The 26,164-nt window shown below is 55.3% G+C and overlaps 2 protein-coding genes across 7 annotated transcripts in view; one reads left to right on the top strand and one right to left on the bottom strand.

Annotated features, from left to right (window-relative positions):
* WDR25 (WD repeat domain 25) overlaps nt 1–10,097 on the bottom strand; it is a 145,276-nt gene extending 135,179 nt beyond the window's left edge. For 2 of the 5 annotated variants that reach the window (XM_051830841.2, XM_051830844.2), the window contains exons 1-2: nt 9,962–10,097; nt 6,572–7,384 (exon numbers count right to left, since the gene is read on the bottom strand). In XM_051830841.2, the coding sequence (XP_051686801.2) occupies nt 6,572–7,348 (777 nt within the window). In that variant the 5' untranslated portion in view covers nt 7,349–7,384; nt 9,962–10,097. Of the gene's footprint in view, nt 1–6,571; nt 7,385–9,060 lie in introns of all 5 variants that reach the window. The other 3 variants (XM_051830843.2, XM_070065401.1, XM_051830842.2) reach the window with 2 other exon arrangements.
* WARS1 (tryptophanyl-tRNA synthetase 1) overlaps nt 10,065–26,164 on the top strand; it is a 36,453-nt gene continuing 20,353 nt past the window's right edge. The window contains exons 1-4 of one of the 2 annotated variants that reach the window (XM_008251449.4): nt 10,065–10,197; nt 16,510–16,684; nt 23,093–23,306; nt 24,731–24,839. In XM_008251449.4, the coding sequence (XP_008249671.3) occupies nt 16,574–16,684; nt 23,093–23,306; nt 24,731–24,839 (434 nt within the window). In that variant the 5' untranslated portion in view covers nt 10,065–10,197; nt 16,510–16,573. 2 annotated transcript variants of the gene reach the window in all.

The raw sequence follows: 26,164 nt of genomic DNA, 5'->3' as shown, positions 1-26,164 counted from the left end.
CCCCCATTCTCTCCTGCCTTCACCTAATTGCCCTCGATGCACTGTTAATCACTCACTCCCCAAATACCAAACGCCCACCGCACGGCCCGAACCTCCTTCCCAGCTGTGCCTCTCACTTCCAAAGCATTTGCCGCGTGCCCAGAATAAACGGCCGCTCATCTGCATAACGCTCCCGACTCCGCACTCCGCACACCCGATCTCTTCTCAGTCCGGTCAAGAACAATTCCTTCAAAACCAAAACAAACCCTCGCTCGGGCACTTGGATCCATAAATCTCATGTCTGAGTGTGAAATACATCACTTTCTACAAAGCACATCGAAGATGCACTGATATAATCGGATATGCTAATAAGGAGAAATCAACAGGATCCTATACTACAGGAAAACGCAAACCAAACCACCACCACCATGCTCTCCCGTCCTTATGCCGCTAACAGAACCGCGGCACATGGGGGTGGAACAGAGTTCGGGCACCCTTGGGCGGAGCGGGGGGGGGGGGGGACAGCATTCCGGCACCCTTGAGCAGAGCAGGGTGGGACAGAGCTCGGGCACCCTTGGGCGGAGCGGGGTGGGACAGCGCTCGGGCACCCTTGGGCGGAGCAGCTGTGCTTTTCCCTCCTTTATTCTCAGAGGCAGGAGAGCAGAGCGGGTTTTAGTTTTTTCCCTCAAGCCCTGGACCCTCAGGACTGCTGAGAGGAGACTGAGGTTGGGAACTGTGCAAGGTACGGCAGGTGCTCACTGGGGAAGGATCAGCTCTCCTTTCCACCATCTGTATCCCACCCAGAGGCCACAGAGCTGGCCGGGGGCCCAGACGAGGGAGGCAGGCACGGCTCCCAGCCCCTCCCCCCACACTGCCTCCCCTGGTCTCCCGGGCCATCACCTGCTTCCCCCAGCACTGCTCGAAGCTCAGGGCAAAACCGCTCTGCTCACGCCCAAGGCTGCGTGTTGCATTTTCCCGAGTCATGTTTTCAACCCGATCAATGTGCAGTCCAGGTGTACGGTGCGGGGAGGGCACAAAGGGCTCAGCACAGGCAATTTCAACAGCGTCACAGCTATCTCTCAGGAGTGCAGACGTCACGTGTGTGTATAGGGGCTGGTGTTGGTGCAGTGGCTAAGACCCTGCCTAGGATGCCCGCATTCCATATTGTAGAGCTCACGCCCAAGTCCCGCTCCCTTTCCAGTCCCACTTCCTGTCTGTGCACGCCCTGGGAGGCAGCAGGTGATGGCCCATGTACTTGGATCCCTGCCTCCCACGTGGAAGACCCAGATGGAGTTCTGGGCTCTGGCTTCAGCTTGGCCGATGATGGCTGTTGTGGGCATTTGGGGAGTGATCCAGTAGATGGAAGATCTCTGTCTGTCTGTCTATTTCTCTATCTCTGTCTCTTTCTCCATCTCTCCCTCTGTGTATGTCTTTCAAAACAAAAACTTTAAAATTAAAAATAGGTGTGCATAGTGATAGACTATTAAAAAAATCCACACAAACAAGAGTTCTCTTAACTCAGAGGATCCTGGGAGATTTGTCTTTTCCACACGCAGTTTTTAACCAGTCAGTACAGGTACAGGTGCATTTCTTTGGCCCCTCCCTTGAGTCTGGCACTGGGCTGCATCTTCTCAGCTCCTCTCAACGGCAACAACCCTAATCCATGAGGAACAGGTGCACAGGAGAAGCGGGGGTCTGCCTAACGTCTCAGAGCCATCAAGCAGCCAGGAGCTCTGGCACATTCGGGGTCCACCAGACACACCCGAGGGCTCTACCCGAAGCCTAATGTCATTGCATTAGGACAGCAAAAAAGACATCCCCGTTTAGCCGTATTCTCTGCAGTACGGAGTATTTAATAAAATCACGGGAAACAGCAAAGCGAAGTCTTGAATTTGAGACAATCATAAATAGATGTTCGGGGAAAGTTTTTAACAAGATAGAAAAATGCTCACAACAAACACTGCAAACCGCACAGCCTCTGCGGAAGCTCAAGGCATAAACACAAAGGAGGCAGTGCCGGCGGGAAGGCCTCGTGCCCCCGGGGGGCTGCCGGGGGCTGCCGATTAGCCGTGATCTCTGCCTTCTCCTTCTCCTTCTCCTTCGTGACTTCAGGACGTTTCACAATAAGCATCTGTCACGCAAACGATCAAAACTGAAAATGCTCTTTTTATTTTGAAAAAGCATTTTAAGAAAGACTTACTGAAAGATTCCTAGAGTAAATTATTTTGTTAAGCAAATAAACAAGAGCTACATTTTACTGAGAGGCCCCCAGCTCCCTGGAAGCAGGCAGCGTGCCAGGGGCCGGGGGTGGGAGTGGGGGCGGGGTCGCTTCGGGAGTCCCTCTGGGGCTGGTGGTGTGTGGCGACCACGGGCCGCAGGGCATCACAGGCTGAACTCTGCCTTTCCGGGGGGTGGTGTTCACACACGTGAAGCCAAACGAGTTCACGGGGAAGTGAGAAGCGTGCATGAGAGGGCGTCCGTGCTGGGCTCACCGCCCAGAGCTAGCAGAAAGCCGCCCACTCCCAGGCCGGGGCACGGCGCTGGCAGCAAAGAAAACGGAGCTCTAGGGCGGAATCGTGAGTCACTGTTTGATTTTACTTAATTTCTAGAGCTGTAAATTTTCAAAACTAATATAAGCTTATTTTACAGCTCACAGAACATTCGGAACATATTAAAATGAGTATCTTTCCACTAGACCGTGCCCATTTGGAATGCATGAATTCACAGCTGAAGGAGCGGGCACTCTGCGTTCTTTGGGTTAATCAGATGGATTGTGCTGTTTTCCTCCCGATCAGAAAAGAATAAATGTTACCTTGAATCAAGGATTCGTCCACATTCTAGAAGCTTGAGAGCAGCTTCTCTTGTCTTACTGTGCCCCCTAGTGGCAAACAGGGTTTGTACATACAAAAAACAATCCTTCCCAAAAGACTGGCAGTAAAATCCAAAAAAAATTTCTTTAAATGTTTACTGACCACTTAGCACATCCAACACTGATGCCGGATGCTGCAGAGCACAAAACCGGGTCTGGCCTGAGTTCTGTGCTCAGGGAGCTTAGAACCTCCCAAGGTGACGCAGGTGTGTTTCCGTCGCTGCTCACAGCAAGGGAGACGCTGCTGGGAGCCAGAACCGGACACGGTGCCAACGGCGAGCCAGGCACTGCACGGAGGGGCTCACATCCCAGCCGCGCAAGCCTCACAAAGGCCCCGCAGGCTATGCTGAGCCCCACTGTGCACACAAACCGAGGCTCAGAGAACGAAGTACCTGCCCAGGCAGCAGAGCGAGGCTTTCCACTGCCGTGCTGGGCCCCAGCCCCCAAGCTCGCACCTCCTTCCGGAGGCAGTGCGGGCGGAGGGCACTCTGCACACCTTAGCCAGAAGGCGAGAGGAAAGGCACACTCGGGGGAAGCAGGGCGCCCTGTCACACCCCCTTCTAGCCCATTCCCTGCCGCACCTGCTGTCTGCTCTCCACAGGGTCTGGGCTGCAGCAAGTGGGACTCCTACCTGCGCCTGAGGCCCTGTCCCTTCTCCACAACCTACACCCACACAGCACTTCCCACCAAGCTCAAGAGGTCCCCCAATCTACCCCAGTACCCATCTGACACGAGGAGGAAAAGACCCCAGCCAGGTCACACAAGAACCTGGGGCTCCGCACCTCTGTGGTCTCAGCTGGGACTTCCTCCCAGCTCCCCGGCCCCTCCAGAACTCACATTTTCCACCCCAGCTCCTCCTGCCCCTGCCACACATTCTCACACCAAAACGTTCAATGTCAACTTGCCCAAAACTGTTCTATCCCTGAAACTGTCACAGATCTTACAGCAGACAGCGCCCTGGCTGCTGTTTGCATCTACGGCTGATAAAAGCCCCGAAATTTAAGGCTTCCCAGTAAGAACGAGGTCAGGAAACACTGACCCCAGCAGCCGTGGTGGGCCCTGAGCCAGCACACAACGGCGGTGTGCTCTGCCCTGGGCCACTTCCAGCGCAATCCAAGCCTGCATCCTGAGCGGGCAACCGTACAGTTCTTGGAAGCTGCCTGGCAGCCAGGCGGCCCCGAGCCAGCATCACCTCCTCCCCGGCACAGGCAGGCTCAGCAGCGATGCCCAGCACCCTGGCTGGCACAGCCACACAGTCCTGGACTCCGGTCTCACCAAGGTCCCTCAGCCCGAGCTGCCTCTGCTGCCATCAAACCTGGGCCGACTGCGCCCTCTTCTGGTCACAAGGCGTCCCAGCTGGCTGGCTGCTCTCGGGGCACACGCCCACAGTGCCCGCAAGGCCCAGGAGCAATGCTTCCCCTCAGAGGCTCACTGCTTGAAAACCGTCACCGGGATGCTTCTGCTCAGGAGCCAACATTTCCCAGCAAAACTGCTCCATTCGGCTAGTAAGACCACAGGACACTCCGCTGTGCTGCCAGGAGGCGACCAGTGGCACAGGGCTCCAGGTCCGCCCCTCCGTCAGGAGAACAAAGCCCATAGGTGGGCGGGCAGGTGGGCACGCATCCGGTCACACCTGCCGTCCTCGTAGCTCCACATGGCAGCGTGCTGAGCGGAAACCCCTCGTCCGTGGCAACCCACCTCCTCCTCCAGCCTGTGCTGTCAGACTGCCCTCCCCTGCACCCCACAGTCCTAGAGAGGTGACCGCCATACCCTTAGGAGGCCCACCCCGTAACAAGAGTACCTCCAAAACTCCTGCCATGAGCCAGGGATTAGACTGGGTGCAGGGGACATCTATGGAGATGCCAGGGGCCTTGCCTAAGGTCAAAAAGTTGTTAGGGCAGGAGCCAGACGCCACGCCCAGGCCAGCCTGAGTCCCGCCCATCTCTGCACCATGGGGTGCACTGAGGAGGGAGGCACAGGGAGGGAGCCCAGGCCCCGCTCCCAAGGCTCACACACACTAGGAAAGAACACCACGCCAGCGCCCCGTCAGCACGTCTGCTCCCTGAGGGGGAGGACCCTGTCCATCCTCTCCAGCCCTGGTGCAGGGCCAGCAGAAAGCCAGGACTCGATAAACACTGCTCCATGGACCCCCAGCAGGGAGGTTTTCCGGAACAGCTGACTTTCTGAATCGGGCCTACCTAGCAGGAATCTGGAAGACAGGAGAGTAATGGGCAGGGACCCTATCAGAGGGAGGGGCCAGAGCCGAAACACGGGAGGGGGCAGCCCTGGGAGGCAGCTCAGGGAGGACGTGTGGCTGCCAGTCAGACTCTGCGGCCAGCCGGACCCTGCCCAGAGCACAGCAGGCTGTTCCCAGCCTCCAGACGGGTCCCCACGCTCCCGGCCGCTGTGGAGTGCATGCCCAGGAACGAGAACTGGGAAGCCTGCGTCCCGGTCCACACAGGGGCCACCAGGTGCCCGCGCAGCCCTCAGAGCCCCAGATGTCCCAGGAGAAGCACCGCAGCCCTGAGTGAACACTGGCGGGGATCCAGGCTGCAGACAGACACGACACGCTCTGCCGGGGGCCCCACCGGCCTTGTCGCAAGGGGACACAGGCCACTGGAAAATGACGCTCGTGGATTGACACTGCTACACTTGTAGCTTCTTAAGAAAACCCTCCTAGGGAGGAGAAGGCTCAACATTACAAATAAAGCGACTCTGAGGCAGGCAGGGGACGAAGCCAGCTAGGCTGGAGCACCCCCAGGACCAGGCTCTGTGCCGGGAGGGCTTCCGGAGCCTCCCCCACATGATCACAAGACCACCGCGCCCCTCTCGGAGGACAGCCTAGCGGGCTGACCAGCCATGCCGCAGCCAGCCTGAGTAGGAAGCCAAGGCCCTCCCACCTGCAGGCCTTTCCCCCAGAAGGCGTTGGTTCAGCGGGGGAAGGGCAGGTCACCTGGAGACACCCCACACAGCCGGTCTTTGCAGCTCCTGTTTGGCCGTCCGGCCCCTGCCTTGTCTCTGTGTCAGAAAGCTCGGGGACACGGGGTAGCACTGCACTTCCTGAAAACAAATGTCGAATCCTGGCTGCTGTTGGATCCAGTAGGGCGTTTCTCCTACTTGTTTTTCTTTCCCCAAAGCCAGACTACCAGAAGGCCAAGTGCCAAGTATTCCTCACTGGTGTGTGCTGGAATGTACTCAGAGGAACCACAACACGCTTTCCAAAGACTGAGGGAAAGCAAAAAGATCACGCCCAGCACGGGTGAGTGCGGTGAGACGGGGCTCCCACACGTACGCCACTCACCACGCGGTCCTAACCCAGCTTCTAGGAGACTGTCACCCGAGGAAGTCCAGGGACAGATTCGTGGAGAAGTGCACGCAGCGTGTTCGCTGCGGCTTCACTTGCGGCAGCCTGAAAGGGGAAACTGCCCAAATGTCTGACGACAGGGAAGTGGTTCAATAAACACGGCACAAGCAGACGACAAAATCCAGCTCATCATCTGGTGGACCCTAGCTTACTGAACGAGGCAGAGAGGGAAGGGAGGTGGCAGGACACAGCCACAGTCCAGGCTGACCACAGAATACCCTCCCCGATGGCAGCAAAAGTGCAAACAGGAAGGTTTAGTCCGCAACCACCCCCGACCTCACTTTGTTTCTGACAAGTGACACGTTCCAGCCTTCATGGCTCAGAGCGTCTGAAACCGGAAGTTCCCGGTCAGGCCTTACCTTGAAGGTCTTATCCATGGACGTGGAGAGAAGCATGTGGCTCTTGGAAAGAACTGGACACCACTGAATGCTGTTGACAGGGCCCCTGTGGCCTCTGAGGTGGAAGAGCACTTTGCTGGGGACCTGGGTGTCTCTGTACGGACTGTTCAAGTACGGCTGGATGAACTCCGACACGTGGGGGGCCACACAGCAAGGGGCCGGGGCACACGCTGCAGGGGGACGCGGTGGCGCCACATCCTGAGCCTTGTCTGCTTCTGTGCTCGCCGCCTGCGGCTGCCGTAGCCTCTTTGGGGTATAGGGGACGACACTGTCCTCAGCCCTTCTCCTCTGGGAAGAGCCGGCAGTCTTGCCTGTCACTTCACATTCACGCTGAGCACAGAACGATGACCTTGGGGTGTCCCGGCAGAGTTGTACTGGCTTCAGGCGGGCAGCTGCCAGGGGCACGGTGCTGGCCGGCGCGTGGCTCGTCCACAGAGAAGACCGAGAAGGGTGGCTTGCAGGGAGGGTGACTTCCGGCTCCTTCCTGGGCCACTGTAGCCTCTGGCTGGGGCAAGACCCCCGATGGCCTCCCCCGAGCTGAGCCAGTGGGAGGCGCTGTTCCCTGGAGCCCCCCCAAGAAGCAGGCTCTTTGGGCAGTGCTTCCTTCCCTGCCAAAGCCTGCCCAGGAGCACCAGCCACGCCAGCAGCGCCTGTCGTGTGGCCGGCAGCACGGACACCTCCCGCAGCCTCCGTCTCAGCCTCCGAGTCCGAGTCATCGTAAGCCACCAACGAAGCCATCCAAGAGCTTCTTGTCGTCCTTAGAAGGCAAGTTACCTAAGGCCAAAAAAGTCAAGAGTCAGAAAAGGTGTGTGCGAGAGTGTTCACGTGGTTTGAAGAGCATGTCACCCAGGAAATACAAGATCGCAAAGCTGCCCAAGAGTAAACACATTGAAAATGAAAAGGGGGGGCTTTTCTATACACCAGGTATAATGAGATAAAATATGCCAATTTAAAAATGAAGACTTGGGGGCCGGCGCTGTGGCGTAGTGGGTAAAGCCACTGCCTGCAGTGCCGGCATCCCATATGGCTACTCCACTTCCATAGCTCTCTGCTGTGGCCTGGGAAAGCAGTAGAAGATGGCCCAAGTGCTTGGGCCCCTGCACCCGCATGGGAGACTCAGAAGAAGCTCCTGGCTCTGGGCTTTGATCAGCATAGCTCTGGCCACTGCGGCCAATTGGAGAGTGAACCAGCAGATGGAAGACCTCTCTCCCTCTCCCTCCCTCTCTCTCTCTCTCTCTCTCTCTCTCTGCCTCTCCTTCTCTCTCTGTAACTCTGACTTTCAAATAAATAAATAAATCTTAAAAAAAAAAAAAAAGGCAGGGCCGGTGCTGTGGTACAGATCACGTGGCAGCCTGCAGTGCCCCATGGCCCCGCCTGGCAGAGCGCAGCCGCTCAAGTCCCAGCTGTGCTGCTTCCCTTCATGGGAAAGCAGCAGGTGGCCCAAGTGCTCGGACCCCTGCCACCCGCGTGGGCAACCAGGATGGAGTTCCTGGCTCCTGACTGTTGTGGCCATTTGGGGGAGTGAACCAGTGGATGGAAGACCTCCCTGTCTCTCCCTCTCTCTGTAACTCTGCCTCTCAAATAAACAAATACATTTGGGCCGGCGCTGTAGCGTAGCAGGTAAAGCTGCCACCTGCAGTGCCGGCAACCCATATGGGTGCTGGTTTGTATCCCGGCTGTTCCACTTCCAATCCAGTTCTCTGCTGTGGCCTGGGGAAGCAGCAGAAGATGGCCCAAGTCCTTGGGCCCCTGCACCCACGTGGGAGACCCAGAAGTTCCCAGCTCCTGGCTTCGGATAGGCCCAGCTCTGGCCATTGCGGCCATCTGGGGAATGAACCAACGGATGGAAGACTTCTCTTTCTTTCTGCCTCTTTGTAACTCTACCTTTCAAATAAATAAATAAATCTTTTTAAGAAATGTAAAAAGGAGAAAACTAAAAAGGCCATCAACAACAAAACAAGTCGCTCTAGTCCCATCTGAGCGATTCCGGCCTCCATCAGCACTCTGTCCCAAGAGTGGGTTTCCCGGCCCCGGGAACCACCACCCAACCCTTCCACGTCTTTCCCCTCGATGGAGCTCCACGGCCATGCGCAGCCACATTCAGCGCTGCAGCCACATCCCAGCAAGTGAGCAACATCCCGGCACAGCTACAGTCTCAAGCAAACTTGTTAGGACCCTGCCGCAGGCCATCACAAGTGGAACTCTCAATCTGACCTACTTGTTACAAACTAACTGCACTGGGGAGGTCGACTCCTTCCAAACTAACGCGCAGGGCATTTCCGCTCTGCAAATACTCAGCCTGGTCCTGGGGCCAGCCTCAACTGCTGTGCCCAGCCGCCACCCACCCCCGCCCCTGTCCAAGGGGACCTCCCTGGGCCTGCCACCAGCATGCCGCACCCAGCCCTTGGCAAGGCTCCCTGCCCACCCTAAAAACACTGCAGCCCACTCACAGGCGAGCCAGCGGGCAGAACTAAAGATGAGGTCCGCGACCAAAGATCAGAGTGTGATATGACACGACAGGGAGCCAGGCAGGGCAGCACGGACAACAGTGGACTGCAGGGGTCCTGAGACAGGCGTGGGGCCTCAGCTAGTCACCAAGCCCCACACTAGGGCTCCGAGACCACCACCCAGAGAGCCAAAGAGCCAGGGCCGCCCTGGACCACCGTCCTCCTGTGCCCGCGCGGGGCTCGGACTCCAGGGAAATGCCACAGAGGCCGTGAGCCGGGTGAGAAGCCCCAGGGAGAAAATCAGCCCGGAGCCAAGGACGCGGGTGGGCTCGCGAGTGCGGCTTCACGGAGGGAGGTCGAGGCAGGGCCAGGGAAGGTGACGCGGGAAAGCCGGCGAGCCCGCGAGGCGCGGTGAGTGCAACACCCCTCACTTCGGGAGGCGCGGGCTGCACCCTACACCCAGGCGGGCCGGCCCCGCGAGGGCAGCGCTGGTCGCGCGTGCCATCTGCGTTCAGGACCCCGGCATCGCCACACGTGCGGAAGGCGGGCGCGCGTGGAGCCCCCACGAGGGCACGTTCTCCACCCGCAAACACTGCCTGGACACCTCGGCCGCGTCCGGCACCGCGTCGGGCCTGGCATGGGCGGAGGTGAGGCACCGGGCTCGGATCCCGCCCCGGCGCCCACAGACGGGATGGGCTTTCACGGGTGAATACGAGTTGGCCGCGCTGTCACTAAACAAGACATAAGCACGACCCCAAAACACTGAGCCTTCGGAAGGAACGGCAAACGAAAGGAGGCCAAGCGGCCCCGAAATGCCCGCGCCGACGGGCGGGGGGCGAGCGCTGCGGGAGCGCTCCGGGCCCTCGGCACCCGCCCGCCCCTGCCCGCCGCTCACCACACGCACCGGAAGAGCTCCCTCCTCCTGGAGCCCGGCCGGCTCGCACTCCTCCTACCAGCGGCGTTCCGCCGCGGCGCCGGGGCCGCCAACCAATCAGCGGCGGCCGCCACCCGGCCCCCCGCGGGAACAGCCAATGAGGGCGCAGCCGGGCCGGAAGTTTTCCGGCCGGACGGCGTTTCCACGGACGCCCGGGAGGCAACCCGTGGCGGAGCCGGCTGTGCTGACGGGCCCTTCGGGGTCGGGTAAGCGAAGGGATGGAGGCTGAGGCGACGAAGTGCAGGGATGAGGGACGGAAGGAGCCCTCCCGGGGCCGCCTGCGCGCCAGAGCGGAGCGGGGTTCCGGCACCGTGGCGGGCCGAAGCTGGGCGGGTCCCTTCAGCCCCTGGCTGCGAGGCCGGCCCGCTCCGAGCTTCGCGTGTCCCGCGGGGAGAGGCCCTCTCTCCAGTGCCTGCCGTGTGCCCGGCTGGGCTGTGGCCCGGGGCCTGCCCCCCAGAGCCCTCAGCGGTAGTGAGAGCTCTGCCCGCCCAGGCCGCCGGAGGGGCTCCCGGGGAGGCGGGGGCGTCACGGGGCCCGCCCGAGGGTCCGGCTGGGGAAGACGCCCGAGCCGAGGTGTGCCCACCGCGCCGCCCCGCCTCCGAGCACGGCCGCGGGCCGTTTCCAGGAAGCCCGCCCCGCCCCGGGCGCGACCCCCGTCGGAAGAGGCTGCGGAGGTCAGGCGGAGGACGGGGCAGCTGATGCAATGACCGCTCGCCGCGGCCGTGCTGAGGGTGCCGCGGCCCCCGCCCGCCAGCCGGCCGCTGATTGGACGCCCGGCCGCATCCTCTGGGCGGCTGCTCCGAGGCTGGGCAGTTTCTGGGAACCTGCGTGAATTCTAAGAAACCCCTGGTTGGATCAGGGTGGGGTGAATGGGGAGAAGGGAGTCTTTGCTCACAACGAAACTGAAAGCAGGAGGGAGGGTATTAAAGACGCCGCGGGCCGGGCAGCGCGTCCTCGGCTCTGCAGCGGCCCCTCGGCGCGTCCGCCAGACCCGGGTAGGTACCGGCGCCTTTGCCCCGCGCACCTGCCCTCTCACCGAAGCCTAGAAACCTCGGTTTAGGGCTGGGGGGTGTGTCTCGTTGGACTAGGGTCTTGTGCTTTTACTTCTCTGCTGACCTCGCTCGGGCCACGCTGGTGTGCGGGATGTGTCCCACCTCCTGCTGCTGTTCCAGGCATCCAGAAAGTTTCCTGGACCACGCGGTCCTCCTGGCTGATGCAGAATTACCCGCCTTGGTGCAGAGAATCCCGCACCCCAGTCGCAGAACCAGCGGCCCCTGGGCCTGTCTCCGCGATGCTTTGGGTACAGGTTTAGGATCTTTAGGGTCATAAGAAGGCAAGGAGGTGGCCATTGAAGACAGGACAGCACGATACAGGGAAGGTTAGGTTGCAGCCCCCCCTGGAGAGCCGGCAGGGGAGGGTGGGGGGTTCTCGAAAGGATTTCCGCCCACAGGAGAGTGGGCTGCACCTGTCAATGCTTTTGTGGATGGACAGAGACCTCCATCCACCGCAGTAGGCAGAAGCCCCCCGGCAGGTGTGGGCCAGCAGTTTATGGTGTGCGCTCTTATCAGCTTGGGGTGTCCTGGGCAAACTGGCGGAATCTCAGACCATGAAATCTCATCCGGACACCCTCAGGGTCATTCTTAATTGGGCTCAGTTTGCCAGGTACGAAGTTAGCTATGTCCCAACAGCCTAGCAACTCCTAACACACAAGATTTGAGTTCTTGAATAAAGGAAATCGGGAGTCAGTTTTGAAATGTTATTCCTTATTTGAAAGGCAGAGAGACAAAGAGATTTCTCTCCATTGGTTCACTTTCCAAATGTCCCCAACAGCCAAGGCTGGGCCAGGCCAAAGCCAAGAGCCTGGAACCCGATCCGGGTCTCCCACCAGGGTGGCGTGGACCCAAGTACGTGGGCAGGTACTGCTGCTTCCCCGGGTGCACGTTACCCGGAGCGGGACTTGGAAGTGGAGCCGGCACCCGCCCAGGAATCCCTGTGGAGGAGCTCTGTTGCTTTCTCCCCTCACGATCTGTGGAATAGGCCATTTTGCCTTTTATACGCCAGATACTTTTGTTCAGAGAAGATAGCAGATTATTTCATGGTTAAAACTGCATACCTTTGTTTCAGACATTTGTATTTGTTAGATAAAATGGACTTCCCTTAAGAGATTCAAGGTTCTGTTTGGAGTCTCTGTGCTCAACACTTCTGCCAAACTCCTAGGAAAGGAAATGCGGCCCAGAGACCCTAAGTCTGCGCACATCCCCGTGCGTGTGCGGACGTGGCTGTTGCTGTGGAGGTTCAGGGCTCCAGACTGAAAGCCTCTGAGGCTCAGCTGAGTTTACAAAGAAGTGAAGGAGGGGCCGCTTGCGGGAGGAAGGAGGCTGTTCTCAGAGCTGACAGCGCGAATGGGCGAACGCGTGAAGTGGGAGAGATGAGGGTCTGGCCCGCCTGCCTCTGACGGTTGCTGGAGTGCTCCCTGCCGACGTTGCATCATGCGGGAGTGAGTGAGTCTCGCGCATGAGTGGGTGCCTGATGATCGTGGGTCGGCACACTTCGCCTGCCGCCCTCTGGTTTAGTTCCTGTGTGGGGTTTTCCTGCGACGTGCAGCCCAGTTCCTCTTGCGGGCCTTTCAAGATGCTGTCGGCTGCATTGCAGCAAGAAGGTGGCTTTCCTGTGTTCACCCGGCCGTTCTACCGCACTTGCCCTGGGAATGTCCTAGGGTGGCTTTGATCTAAACTTGGCTTTGCTCCTAACTGCCTGTTGCCGAACCACTGTGGTGTGGGTTACCACGTTTTTGGAAGGACAAGGTGAACCAAAGGGAACTCCGGAAAGAGGGACAGGGATGGTGGGCACACGTTGGCAACGGGGAGGAATCCCGTCTAGGGAGTGAGTCTTGGAGAAGACCCGGAGGCGTGCCCGGCTCTCCCCACTGCCCCCAGCGGGTCAGCTTCTCTCGTGTCCAGCAGAGACTTCCAGATAGGGAAGCCGGCCTTCCCCTGAGCCAGCGCCTGTGCAGGCTTCGCAAGAGGTCGCGGCGGAGAGGGGGAAGTTGAGAGTCGCGCTCCGTAAATGCTGGTTGATAACCGGCCAGAATCTGTGAGGAGGAGACGCGGCTCTCGCTGTCCACTGGAGAAGCTGTGAGGGACCGGAGCAGCCTAATGTGCATGCCTCACAGAGCTGTGGGGGGAACGCCCGGGCCACAGAGGGTGGAGGGGGCAGGGGGACGAGGCTGTGAGGAAGAGCTGAGGGGGTCACTGGGGGGTCACTGGGCAGTGTGCCAGCAGGGAGGGTGTGGGCTTCCTGGTGAGGGCGTGGCTGGAATTCTGAGAGCACTGATCCCGAGGGGCTGAGTGAGTGCACCCACTGTGACCGCTGGCCCACAGTCATCTTCATTACTCTGATTGTCAGTTGTTCTGGGTAGACACACACCTCACCCCCCACTCCCTGAGGAGAAATGGGCATGACTACTTTGCTAGCTTGTTGCTGGTGGGGGGAGCCTGGGTCCTTCTCTCCAGCACTAGGCAAAGATTACTTCCGCTTTTCTCCCTTTTTTATGGATGCTTTATTGCCTAGGTCATTCATCTCACAGGTTGCCCTATCTGGGAATTCAGGGGATTCTCATTGCAGCCGCTGACCTACCCTGGTTTCATTTTCACGGTTTCAGTGACTTACACAAAGACTGGTTTGTTAAAATGTACACTTTTTTGGCCAGCGCCATGACTCACTTGGCTAATCCTCCGCCTACGGTGCCAGCACTCCCGGTTCTAGTCCCGGTTGGGGCGCCAGGTTCTAGTCCCAGTTGCTCCTCTTCCAGTCCAGCTCTCTGCTGTGGCCTGGGAGGGCGATGGAGGATGGCCCAAGTGCTTGGGTCCCTGCACCCGCATGGGAGACGGAGAGGAGGCACCTGGCTCCTGGCTTCGGATCGGCGCAGCGCCGTCCGTGGCAGCCATTAGGGGAGTGAACCAATGGAAGGAAGACCTTTCTCTCTCTCTCTCTCTCTCTCTCTCTCTCACTCTCTCACTGTCTGTAACTCTCTGTCTCTCTCTCACTGTCTGACTCTGCCTTTCAAAAAAATAAAAAATTTACACTTTTTAAACATGTATTTCACAAACAGATAAATAAAAACATTGCACCTCACATTTGTGTGTTTGGTTCATATAGTTAAGTAATTAAGATAATGGTTAAGAGTGTAGACTCTTGGGTCAAGCTACTTGAATTTGAAGCCTGCCTGTGCCGCTTTGTTGCTTGGTATTTGGGCAAGTTGTGCATCATCTAAGAAATGAAGATAGCAGATCTCTCACAGGTTTGCTGCAAGGCTTGGAGGAACTGACACGCTTGGGTGCCCACAGCGTGCGGCACAGAAGTGCTCACGGCTGGCTGCCCTGGCCTTGGCCTCGTTGTGGTCATCGTCATATTGCCCTTTTCTGCCACGATGTCAACCACTGGTGTGGGTGCTACAGCTCTAGCAAACAAAAGCAAGCGTAGGATGCTCTCATCCTGTGAGATAGCTGAAGGCGAGCCTAATGGTGCCCCTGTGGAGATGAAGAGATACACTCAGGAAGGGGAAGTGACAGCGACTGATGGTGGCCCTATCTCTACTTGTCCTGGGCCCCACCTTTTTCGAAATTTCTAAGAATAATGACTAATGAGGAAGCACGTGGGATGGGCAGACTGTGTATAGTCCTCACCTCATTTGGAAGCCAGCGTAGGAAAGACCCTGCGCTGCATCCCAGATCTCAGAACAGGGCAGCGGTCAGCAGTGGAAGCCATTTGCTTAGCAGGGACAATTGGTTAAGGCCCTAAAAGCCTGGGCATTCTTCCCTAAGGCTGTCTAATAGCTGAAGAACAGACGGGGGAGTGGGGCATTGTGGCTGGGGGTGCCCACACTGCATATCAGAGTGCCCAGGGTGCAGTTTCAATCCAGCTCCCTGCTGATGTCCCCGGGAAGCCACCCAGGTCAGAAACCCAGATGAAATTCCTGGCTCCTGGCCACGTCTCTGCTGTTGTGGGCATTTGGAGAGTAAATCATTGGATGGAAGATCTTGCTTTCTCTCACACTCTGCCTTTCAAATTAAAAAAAAAAAAAAAAAAAAGAATAAACAGGCAGATGTTTAAGTCCCTGCGTGGGATGCCTGCATCCCATATTGGAGTGCCTGGTTCAAGTCCTGGCTGCACTGCCTGCAATCCAGATTCCTGTTAATGCTCACCCTGAGAGGCAGCGGATGATGGCCTAGTCACCTGGGCCCTGCTGCCTCTGTGGGAGACCCAGATGGCCTCTGGACTTCTGCCTTCAGCCTGGCCCAGCCCTGGCTGTTGTAGGCATCTGGGAAGTAAACCAGCAGATGAAAGTTTCTCTCTCCCTCTCTCCCTCCCTCCCTCCCTTGCTCCCTCTCTCTCCCCCTCTTCTCTTTCTCTCTTCTCTCTCTCTCTCCTCTCTCTGCCCCCCTTCCTTCCCTTCCTCCCCCTTTCAAATAAAAATGAAAATAATTATTTACTTAAAAAGATGAAGAACCTGGGTTTATTAAATAATTATTGGTGTTTATTCCCAGAGAAAACACAAGTACCTTCTGTGTTGTGGGCACTGAGTGTGGCACAGGGACACAAACTTGCTCTTAACTAACAGAGATCCTCCACGGATCTCAAGTCAAGAAACCATAGCAATTCCTGTAGACCTCCTTACTGGCATTTGTTCTTCCTCTTTTTAGTGGTCCCAAATTTCTGCTTATGTTTTTATTAATATTGGGGCCGGTGCAGTGGCATAGCGGGTAAGGATGCCGCCTGCAGTGCCGGCATCCCATGTGGGCGCCGGTTCTAGTCCCGGCTGCTCCACTTCCAATCCAGCTCTCTGCTGTGGCCTGGGAACGCGGTGGAGGGTGGCCCACATACTTGGGCCCCTGCACCCGCATGGGAGACCCAGAGCTCCTGGCTCCTGGCTTCAGATTGGCATAGCTCTGGCCGTTGCAGCCAATGGGGAAGTGAACCAGTGGATAGAAGCAGCCAATGGGGAAGTGAACCAGTGGATAGAAGACCTCTCTCTCTTTCTCTCTCTCTCTCTCTCTCTCTCTCACCTCTCCTTCTCTCTGTGTAACTCTGACTTTCAGATAAATGCACAAATATTTTTTAAAAAATATTATCCATGTCCTTTATATAACCTACATCACTACCTTTTTAGAAGAATAGATATGGTGCTGGCTTTGTGGTATAGTGGGTAAAGACAGCGCCAGCATCCCATATGAGAACTGGCTTGTGTCCCAGTTGTCCCACTTCCGATCCCCCTCCCCACTAGTGGCCTGGGAAAAGCAGTGGGGGATGGCCCAAGTGCTCGGGCCCCTGCTGCGCGTGAGGAGCCCCAAGTAAAGCTCCTGGCGCCTGGCCCGGCCACTTGGGGAGGAAACCAGCAGAGGAAGACCCCTCTCTCTCTCACTCTGAAGTAAATAAGCAAATCTTTAAAAGAGGAGAGCATAGATACAGGAAAGGAATAAACAGCTGCAAAGGTTTGTTAATCTCTCTTTCCCCCTCAGGCTTGCCTTGACCCTGGACAGCTCCTCCTCCTCCCTAGCCAGCCGTGAGCGTCAGTGCTGGAAGATGGCGGACGTGACCAACGGCGAGCGGTGTGCCTCTCCACAGGAGCTGTTCAGCAGCATCGCGGCGCAGGGCGAGCGCGTGAAGTCCCTCAAAGCTAGGAAGGCCCCGAAGGTGAGCCACGCTGCCGGGCCTCCACACACGCCTCAGTGCACAGTGCTGTGTTACTCCAGAAGTAGCCGTTCCCTCGACTGCAGGCTTTCCCTTAGCAACGTGGTGATGCCAGCAGGTGCCAAAGCCTGTGTGACATACAGTTGTCCCTTGGTATCCTGGGAGGACTGCTTCCAGAACCTCCTGTGGTTAAGTGTTGTGTGGAATGGTGTAGCCATCCTCCTCGCCCTTGCCTTGTCTCTGTGTTACGAACCGTAGCCAGCACAGTAAATAACTACCAGAGTCTGTTTAGGGGATAATGAATGAAAACAACGTCTGCACAGTGCAGCACAGAGGTTTTCTTTTGTTTTCCAAACATTTTCCCTCTAAGGCTGGTCGGATCCAGTGAGGCAGCGCTGGCAGGTGCAACACAGCAGCCCAACCCGTGTCCTCCCCCCAACACACACACACTATCGGTTCCTTTGGTTGATTCTCTGGATATGTGACCCCCATATCTCTAAATATTATTCTTATTTTGCAAGGATACTTCAAATAGTCCACAGAAAAATTGAATTAAAAGATTTTTATTTTGGTACAAAAATATTTATATTATGCATCATTTTCTCATAATACACATTTTTCTATGAGCTTTCTGAATGCCCCTCTTGTTGTTCGGGTTTGGAGCTTTCACTGTAGAATTTCTGATTTCTTGCACCTTCCCTGTGCCTCCAGTCTCCTAGGGTATGCTGCAGTAGTAATCAGGTCACTGTGAACTGTTGACACTATTATGACTGTATAAACAGTGTACACAGCTGAACCATCAAGTGTAGTGTGAGTCCTTTTCTTTCCTGATCAGCTTTTGTTTTCTCTAGAGTTAATATTTGTCTCAATGTCTGTTTGCTTGACTTTTCAATGCGCTAACGATCCACAGTGTTGCATCATGTAATGACATTTTGGTCAGCAGAGGACTGCATATGTGACAGTGGTGGGGTAAGATTCTGATGGAGTTGGAAAATTCCTGTCATCTGTGACATTGATGCCATCTTAAATCAGCACAGTGCGTTGCATACGTGTCTGCGGTGTAGCTAGTGTGAACACATCCATCGCACTGCCAGGGAACGTACGATTGATTACATATGGTACGTCTACTTGACAATGATGATAGGTGGCCATGTTAATGGTTTACTGTAACATACTTTCTGGGGTTATAAAAAGTGTTTAATAGATAACCATGTTACTAGTTTATCAAGCATACTTTCTATGGCTATAAAAAAAATCTATGGCTATAATAAAAAGTTGGCTAAAGAACTGCTGTGTGGCCCTGGCAGCAGCCTCATCCGTCTCCTGTTAACCGAGACTCTTGGTTGCATCAAGAAGCCATGTCGGCTGGTTAGCCCACGGCATCTAGGTTTGTCAGCACAGACAATGGCAGAAGCGCCTAGCAACACAGTGCTCAGAATGGATCCTGCCGTTGGATGGTGCAGGACTGCCCATGCATCCAAGCGCTCTTCTGGTCGGTCGAATCCCCTCCCAACATGCTCACATCAGCTTATCCGTCAAGTTCATCTTTGTTGTAGGCCTCTCCTGGGGCCCTCTGCCTGCTAGCCTCCCATATTAGAATCTTCCACTGTCCACTCAGGCTCCGTCCACCTCTCTCTGGTGGGTTCCCTGTTTCCTGGTCCCGGGTCATTCCTCCTTGGTTTACTTTGTTTTGGCAGAACAAGTCTTCCAGTGGTTTCTGAGAAAAGTAGTGCTAATGAGAAATCTTTCTGAGATCTTAGCCATCTTAAAGTATATTTCTCTTACCTAACACTTGATGACTAACTGGATATGGAGTTCTAGAGTGGGGTTCTGAAGCCCTTGCCCTACCTCCTCCTGGCTGCTGGCGTTGACATGGAGGCGTCAGGGATGATTCCGTTGTTTTTTCTCTGGAAATTGGCAGGATCTTCTCTGTTCCAGCATCTGGCATCTTGTGGATCGAGGCTCAGTATTCCTCTCACTGAAAATCCATGATCTTTAATTCTCAGAAGTCACGTAGCTTCTTTGATCTGTTTCCTCCCTCTTTACAGACATTTCTCAGACTGTTCCTCTGATCTTCCTGTGATTTGACTTATTTTCCATATCATTTTCTGTTTATTCTTCTTCAAGGGTAGGTCCTCAACTGTTAGTCCTGTTTGTTTGTTTTGTGTTCTGTCATTTTTAACTTCCAAGAGCTCATTTGGTCTCTGACTGTCTCCAGCAGTGCTGCTCTTACGAGGTGTAGTACAGTCCTGTTGTCTCTGACTGTCTCTAGCATGCTGCTCCTATGAGGTGTAGTACAGTCCTGTTGTCTGACTGTCTCCAGCGTGCTGCTCCTACGAGGTGTAATACAGTCCTGTTGTCTCTGACTGTCTCTAGCATGCTGCTCCTACGAGGTGTACAGTCCTGTTGTCTCTGACTGTCTCCAGCGTGCTGCTCCTACGAGCTGTAGTACAGTCCTATTGTCTCTGGCTGTCTCCAGCGTGCTGCTCCTACGAGCTGTAGTACAGTCCTATTGTCTCTGGCTGTCTCCAGCGTGCTGCCCCTACGAGGTGTACAGTCCTATTGTCTCTGACTGTCTCCAGCGTACTGCTCCTACGAGTAGTAGTACAGTCCTGTTGTCTTTGGCTGTCTCCAGCGTGCTGCCCCTATGAGGTGTACAGTCCTGTTGTCTCTGGCTGTCTCCAGCGTGCTGCTCCTACGAGTAGTAGTACAGTCCTGTTGTCTCTGACTGTCTCCAGCATGCTGCTCCTACGAGCTGTAGTACAGTCCTGTTGTCTCTGAGGTCGCTGGGTGTTCTCCCACTTCATAATCCCAGCCTCCTCCGGGTTGGTGTTTCTCACTTTTCTCACTGCCTTTCCTCTCGAGGTGACCAGTGCTCGGTGTTTCTCACTGTCTGCCAGTGTTTTAAGTGAGGAGCATTGCCGCCGCTGGGTGCTGTGTGCGTGAGGGAGGACAGGTTACGGTGGAGGTTCTATCTGATCCAGAGTAAGCAGGCTGCCCCCTTCCTTGCTGGCACTAGGCTTTCTTTAACATGTGCAGGGCTTGCCCAGGGTGCTCTTTTTTTTTTTTTTTTTTTGACGGGCAGCGTAGACAGAGAGAGAAAGGTCTTCCTTTACGTGGGTTCACCCTCCAGTGGCCGCTGCGGCTGGCACGCTGTGGTGCTCTTGTAGCAAGCCCATACGTTCCGCCAGTTCTTGAGCAGTGACACCAGGAAGTGGAAACACAAGCTCACTGGCTGTCCTCCTCACTGACCGTGGCCGCCGTGCGTTCATTGTGTGCCAGTCTTACGTAGGTCTGCTCTGGTCCTTCCTTGGCCGGTGGAGGGTACAGGTGGTCTGAATAACTGCTTCTTGGAGAGACTTTCAGCCAGCGCTCCTACTTCTTTGCCCTCACTCCCGTGAGTACCGCGGCCGCTGTTGGCTGATGGCTTGGCAGTGTGCGTGCAGTCACTGCCCCGGACTCCACCGCATCAAAGCATTTGTTTTTTCTCACGTGCTCATGCACAAGCCACCCATCAGCTTCCTGCTTCCAAAATCCTGTTGCCCCCTCACTGCTTTTCAAATAAAATGGGAAGAAGAGGAAAAAGAGAAATTGATTATCTTTTACACAATGAGGTTTACTCACCAGTGGACTAGGCTAAATTATTTTGAAACAGAAGTCTAAAATAAAGGACTCAAATGTTGACCGTTCCCTCCGTAAGCCCATTTGGAGGTTGACAGTGGTGTTTTTGACCACATAACATTAAATTTGGGGCTGGCACTGTGGCACAGCGGATTAAAGCCCTGGTCTGCAGCGCTAGCATCCCATATGTGTGCCAGTTCCAGTCCCAGCTGCTCCACTTCCAATCTAGTTCCATGCTAATGTGTCTGGAAAAGTAGAAGGTGGCCCAAGTCCTTGAGTCCCCACACCCACATGGGAGCCCTGAATCTGGATAAGCTCCTGGCTCTTGGCTTCAGATCAGCGCAGCTGCAGTCATTTGGGAGTGGATCAGCGGATAGAAGACCTCTCTGTCTCTACCTCTCTCTCACTCTTTCAACTAAATAAAATAAAAATCTTAAAAACATTGAATAACATTTAATAAAATGTTTTAGTATTTATTATTGACTACATTTATTTCATTATTTTAGTCAATAACCAATATGTAATTCAATTTAAAATAACTTCCAAGTGTATTCTTTGACTACTACAATTACTATAACATATAAGAGAGTTCAGAGGTCTATGCATTCAGACTAGAGTTAAATAATGAAAATTCAGAAGGAAATTTTTATCTGACCCTGAAAAGTGTTTGTAATAGGAGCACTTGATGCTTTAAAAGTCCACTTTCTTAATAAAATATTTGTTTGTTTGAAAGGCAGAGTAACAGAAAGAGAGGGGGAGAGACAGGGATAAGAGACCTTCGATCACTGGTTCACTCCCCAGATGCCTGCATCAGCCAGGAGCAGGAGCTCCCCCGGGTCCCCTGCCAGGGTGGCAGGAACCCCAGTAATTGAGCCATCATCAGGTGCTTCCCAGAGATGCATCAGTAGGAAGCTGGATTCAGGGCGGGGTGGAACGCAAACCCAGGCACTCCAGATCCAGGCTTCCCAAGCAGTGGCTTGACCTGGTGTGCACGACGCCTGCCTCTTCTCCTTTAGTTAAAGGGAACTTTCTAGATTGGATTATACCATTGGTAAGAGAGTAGGGGTGGTCCTAAGCAGACAGCTCATTGAATTTCCACAAAATGGTCACACCTGTGTGACTGTCAGCAGGGCAGCACCTGGGAGCCATCCTCACGCCCCTTCAGGATTAGCTTGACTCCCGCCACGCTGGGAAGTTCTGTCCCAGGTAGCATACAATCCCAGCTTCTAAGTGCTGCTTCAGTGCCCTGCTCCATGTTAGGCTGAGAGCAGAGTAGGAGACAAGGTGGAGCCTGCTCGTCGAGTTAGCCCCCTGCAGACTGCAGAGTCCTTGAGCAGGGCACTGACTGTGTGACTCTCACAGAGACTCGGGTGCAGCAGAACTGGAGCACAGCTGGAGATGGACGGAGACTCACCCCAGTGCACTCCGGAACAGGGGTTCAGCAGAGCTGCTGACCAAGCTTTATCTTGTCACGAGCACCAGGCACTGTAGAAGTGAGGTGAATGACACATGCTTATCTAACCTGGCCAGCACCTTATCTGTTAACGTTGGTCGTATCTGTGGGGTTAATTGATTCCACAATCTGTTTTCCTGATGAACTCCAGATAATTGTATCGTTTGAAGCACAGACCACCTGGAGTCACAGCCCCGTGTGACCTGGGGGCTGTACCTGAAGGAACATCTCTGAATGGAGGTGGTGCAGCCCAGTTCATGGTGCCGGAAACGCTTGTATTCCCCTTGGCAAGCCACTGGACTGTGATCCAGTCTATCAAGGCCGATTACCAGAGCAGAGCTTTAGGCCATAGCGTGACTAGTGCTTTAATTAAGCCTGTTCTTTTCAGTACCAGGCTTTCAGGGGTGCCCAGTTTAGGCTCCTAGGACAGAGGTCTTTATTTTTTTAAGATTTATTTTATTTATTTAAAAGAGAGAGAGAGGAAGGAGAGGTATTCCATCCACTGGTTCACTCCCCAGATGACCATAGGAGCCAGGAACTACTTCAGGTCTCCCACGTGGGTGCTGAGGCCCAAGGACTTGGGCCATCTTCTGCTGCTTTCCCAGGCCATAGCAGAGAGCTGGATAGGAAGTGGAGCAGCTGGGACTCAAACCAGCGCCCATATGGGATGCCGGCACTGCAGGTGGCCCCCCAGAGGTCTTTAATAGACTTCCAAAGTACCCAAGGGCTCATTTTACATTTGTTTTTCTTATGTTCATTTTGAAATAATAGATATGTAAATACATCAAACAGCTTGATAAGACTCCAAAACTGTTTCCCAGTTAATCTCTCCTCAAAACCTATTTTTTTCCCTTTTATCTGTTTTCATGCTATTCATGATATCTGTTTGAGTTACTGTTGCTATCCTTGATGGCATCATTGGTTAAGTTTCCATACATATTCATCCCAACCTGTGTGAAATAAACGAAACACGTCTACTCAACACAGGAGCTTCCACGCATGTTCTCTGGCGTCAGTGTTGTGAGCAGTGTCTGCTGTGTTGTGAGCCGTATGTCACCGTTGCCCATGTGTTTGTTGCGGTGATCCGCAGCACTAGAATAACAAACACAAACAGAGCACACCTGAGCCATGACTTGCCGTGCACCCAAAGCGAGCTCCTCTACCTCTCGGCGCCTCGGAGTCTTCAGCTGCAGAAAGACGGCGGCAGTGCGGCCGACCTCGTAGGTTTGTGTGAGGCTGAGCGAGGCAGTGCGTGTGATAGCATGGCGCCCACCACGTGGTGGACATTCAACAGATTCTAGCTGTCAATGATTTTAGCCTTCCCTTTATTTCTGCAGGAGGAAATTGATTCTGCAGTAAAGATGTTGCTGTCCTTAAAAACGAGCTACAAGGAGGCCATGGGGGAGGACTACAAGGCTGACTGCCCTCCAGGGAACTCGACCCCCGACAGCCACGGTGACCCAGAAGCCGTAGATGACAAAGAGGATTTTGTGGACCCGTGGACAGTACGGACGAGCAGTGCGAAAGGCATTGACTACGACAAGCTCATCGGTGCGTCTCTGCTATCTGTACCAGGAAAGGCCTCGGCCTTTAGGAATGACCACTGATGTTCTAATTTCTGAATTAATGATAAATCCAGTGACGCTTCAATGCGAAGACAAAAAATGGATCCTAAAATTTTTGGTTGTATATTATATTACCAAATAACTATTCATCAATAAAGTAATAATATAAAACTTATTTCAAAATAATAGACTATGGTAGTCAGGTTAACAATCAGAACTTAGAAAAGATCTATTGAATGGGCATCTTTGTGATCTTAGATTCTTTTACATTTCATGGTTACAAATCCATCCTAGATTACCTAAATTTCGCCTCCAGTAATATTTATTGTGGAGCAAAAAGAAGGGTGGCCTGGGGCTGACATTGCGGTGCAGAAAGTTAAGCCGCCGGCTGTGACACCAGCATCCCGTAGAAGCACCAGTTTTGAGTCCCAGCTGTTCCATTTCCAGTCCGGCTCCCTGCTAATGAGACGGGAAAGAAGCAAAAGGTGGCCCGAGTATTTGGGCCCCTGCACCTGTGTTGGGGACCCACATGGAGTTCTTGGCTTGTGACTTTGGCCTGGCCCAATTCCAGCCATTGGTGCCATTTTGAGGAGTAAATGGGATAAAAATCTCTCTCTATAGATAGCTGGATGGATAGATGGATAGATCACTCTGCCTTTCAAATAAATAAAAATATTTTAAAAAGAATAACAGTGACCTTTCACAGGTGGCCAGTCCTCCCGTCAAAGCCTTCCTCAGGGGCCTCGTCAGGAGCAGCCAGTGCCCTCCAGCTGAGGCTGCTCATGCTGAGACCATTGATGATGTTCAAGAAGAAACAGACTTCAAATGGTTTTCAGTATTTTTAGGTTTATTTATTTATTTGAAAGGCAGGGTGGCGGAAAGAAAGGGAGAGACACATCTTCCCTCTGCTGGCTCACTCCTCAAACAGCTGCAACAGCCAGGTCTGGGCCAGTCCAACACCAAGAGCCAGGAACTCCAGCCTGGTCTCTCATGTAGGTAGCAGCACTTGGGCCATCTTCCACTGCCGTCCCAGGTGCCTCAGCAGGAAGCTGGATCAGAAACAGCAGCAGAGGTGCTGGTGGCATCACAAGTGGCAGTGTGACCCGCTGCTCCGCAGCACCCGTCCCAGAACTGAAATGTCTTTGAGTGAGATTCATGTGTGGATTGTCCATAAAGTGAGAGAAATAATGGTTGTCAATGAATAGGAATTAGGCCCTAGCGGGTAACTATGTGTGAAGATGTGGTTGCCAAAAACTGCTCACTGCACTGTGTTCTTAGTGCTGGGAGGAAGGACCAGGACAGACAGCCACAGCCTGGGGAGGTGCGGTTCATTGACACTCATGAGTAGCTGATCCCCGAATCCCCTGCCCCTGAGAAGGTCATCTCTGTGTGTTCCAATTTTGTTTCCAGTTCAGTTCGGAAGCAGTAAAATCGACAAGGAGCTGGTGAACCGGATCGAGAGAGCCACCGGCCAGAGACCGCACCGCTTCCTGCGCAGGGGCATCTTCTTCTCACACAGGTGGGCATCCTGGCCGCAGCCCCCGCAGCCCCCGCAGCCCCTCCAGCCCCCGCAGCCCCCGCAGCCCCTCCAGCCCCTCCAGCCCCCGCAGCCCCGCCAGCCCCCGCAGCCCCTCCAGCCCCTCCAGCCCCCGCAGCCCCCGCAGCCCCCGCAGCCCCTCCAGCCCCCGCAGCCCCTCCAGCCCCTCCAGCCCCCGCAGCCCCGCCAGCCCCCGCAGCCCCTCCAGCCCCCGCAGCCCCTCCAGCCCCTCCAGCACCCCCAGCCCCTCCAGTCCCCGCAGCCCCTCCAGCCCCCGCAGCCCCTCCAGCCCCCGCAGCCCCTCCAGCCCCGCCAGCCCCTCCAGCCCCCGCAGCCCCGCCAGCCCCCGCCAGCCCCCGCAGCCCCCGCAGCCCCTCCAGCCCCCGCAGCCCCCGCAGCCCCTCCAGCCCCCGCAGCCCCTCCAGCCCCTCCAGCCCCCGCAGCCCCCGCAGCCCCCGCAGCCCCCGCAGCCCCTCCAGCCCCCGCAGCCCCCGCAGCCCCCGCAGCCCCTCCAGCCCCCGCAGCCCCCGCAGCCCCCGCAGCCCCGCCAGCCCCCGCAGCCCCCGCAGCCCCCGCCAGCCCCCGCAGCCCCCGCAGCCCCGCCAGCCCCGCCAGCCCCGCCAGCCCCGCCAGCCCCGCCAGCCCCGCCAGCCCCGCCTCTCCCCGAAGCTGTGCTTGCTGCTCTGGGAAAGCCCGGGCTCCACCTCTGTCGATGGCTCGCTGTGGGGTCCTGCCCGTTCCTTCACCCTCAGGCCTTTGGTTTACTCATTTGTGAACTGCCCACCTCCCAGGGTGGAGGTCAGATTCATAGGCGGTGAGATCCATGCCAAATCACATGCTGTACATTTTTAAGTGTCACGTAAACAAAAGGATTAATATGTCCAGGTCCAACATTTCCCCTGCAGTAAACAGGAGGCTTCCTGAAATTTTATTCCTCTTCCCCCTATTGTACCAGTCTGCTTATAAATAATTTCGAAAGAGAAACTAACAGAGGGTGAAATGGAACAGTCTCCCTACCTCGGGCCATAAATTCCACACAAATAACCTCAACAGATGGCAGACTCCGAGAGTTTCTGCCTTTCCCGCTGCACAGATTACCTGGGTTGGGCAAGCCCCTCTCACGCCTATGTTCCTGGAATTTATGGTCTGAGGTGGGGTTGTGCTGTTTGCTCTCGTGGTTCTGGCAGAGCGTCCTCAGGTGGGGCTCGGCCGATTGCCCAGCGCTCGTTCCTGCCTGCAGAGGCCTGCGGGCCCCGCGCAGCCTGCTCTTTCCTTCACGGAGATTTAACTCACAAATCATAAAATGC

Source organism: Oryctolagus cuniculus, chromosome 20, assembly GCF_964237555.1.
Source record: "Oryctolagus cuniculus chromosome 20, mOryCun1.1, whole genome shotgun sequence".
NCBI lineage: Eukaryota > Metazoa > Chordata > Mammalia > Lagomorpha > Leporidae > Oryctolagus > Oryctolagus cuniculus.
The sequence above is the reverse complement of the archived record's forward strand: the minus strand, read 5'-3'. Positions and strand labels throughout refer to the sequence as shown.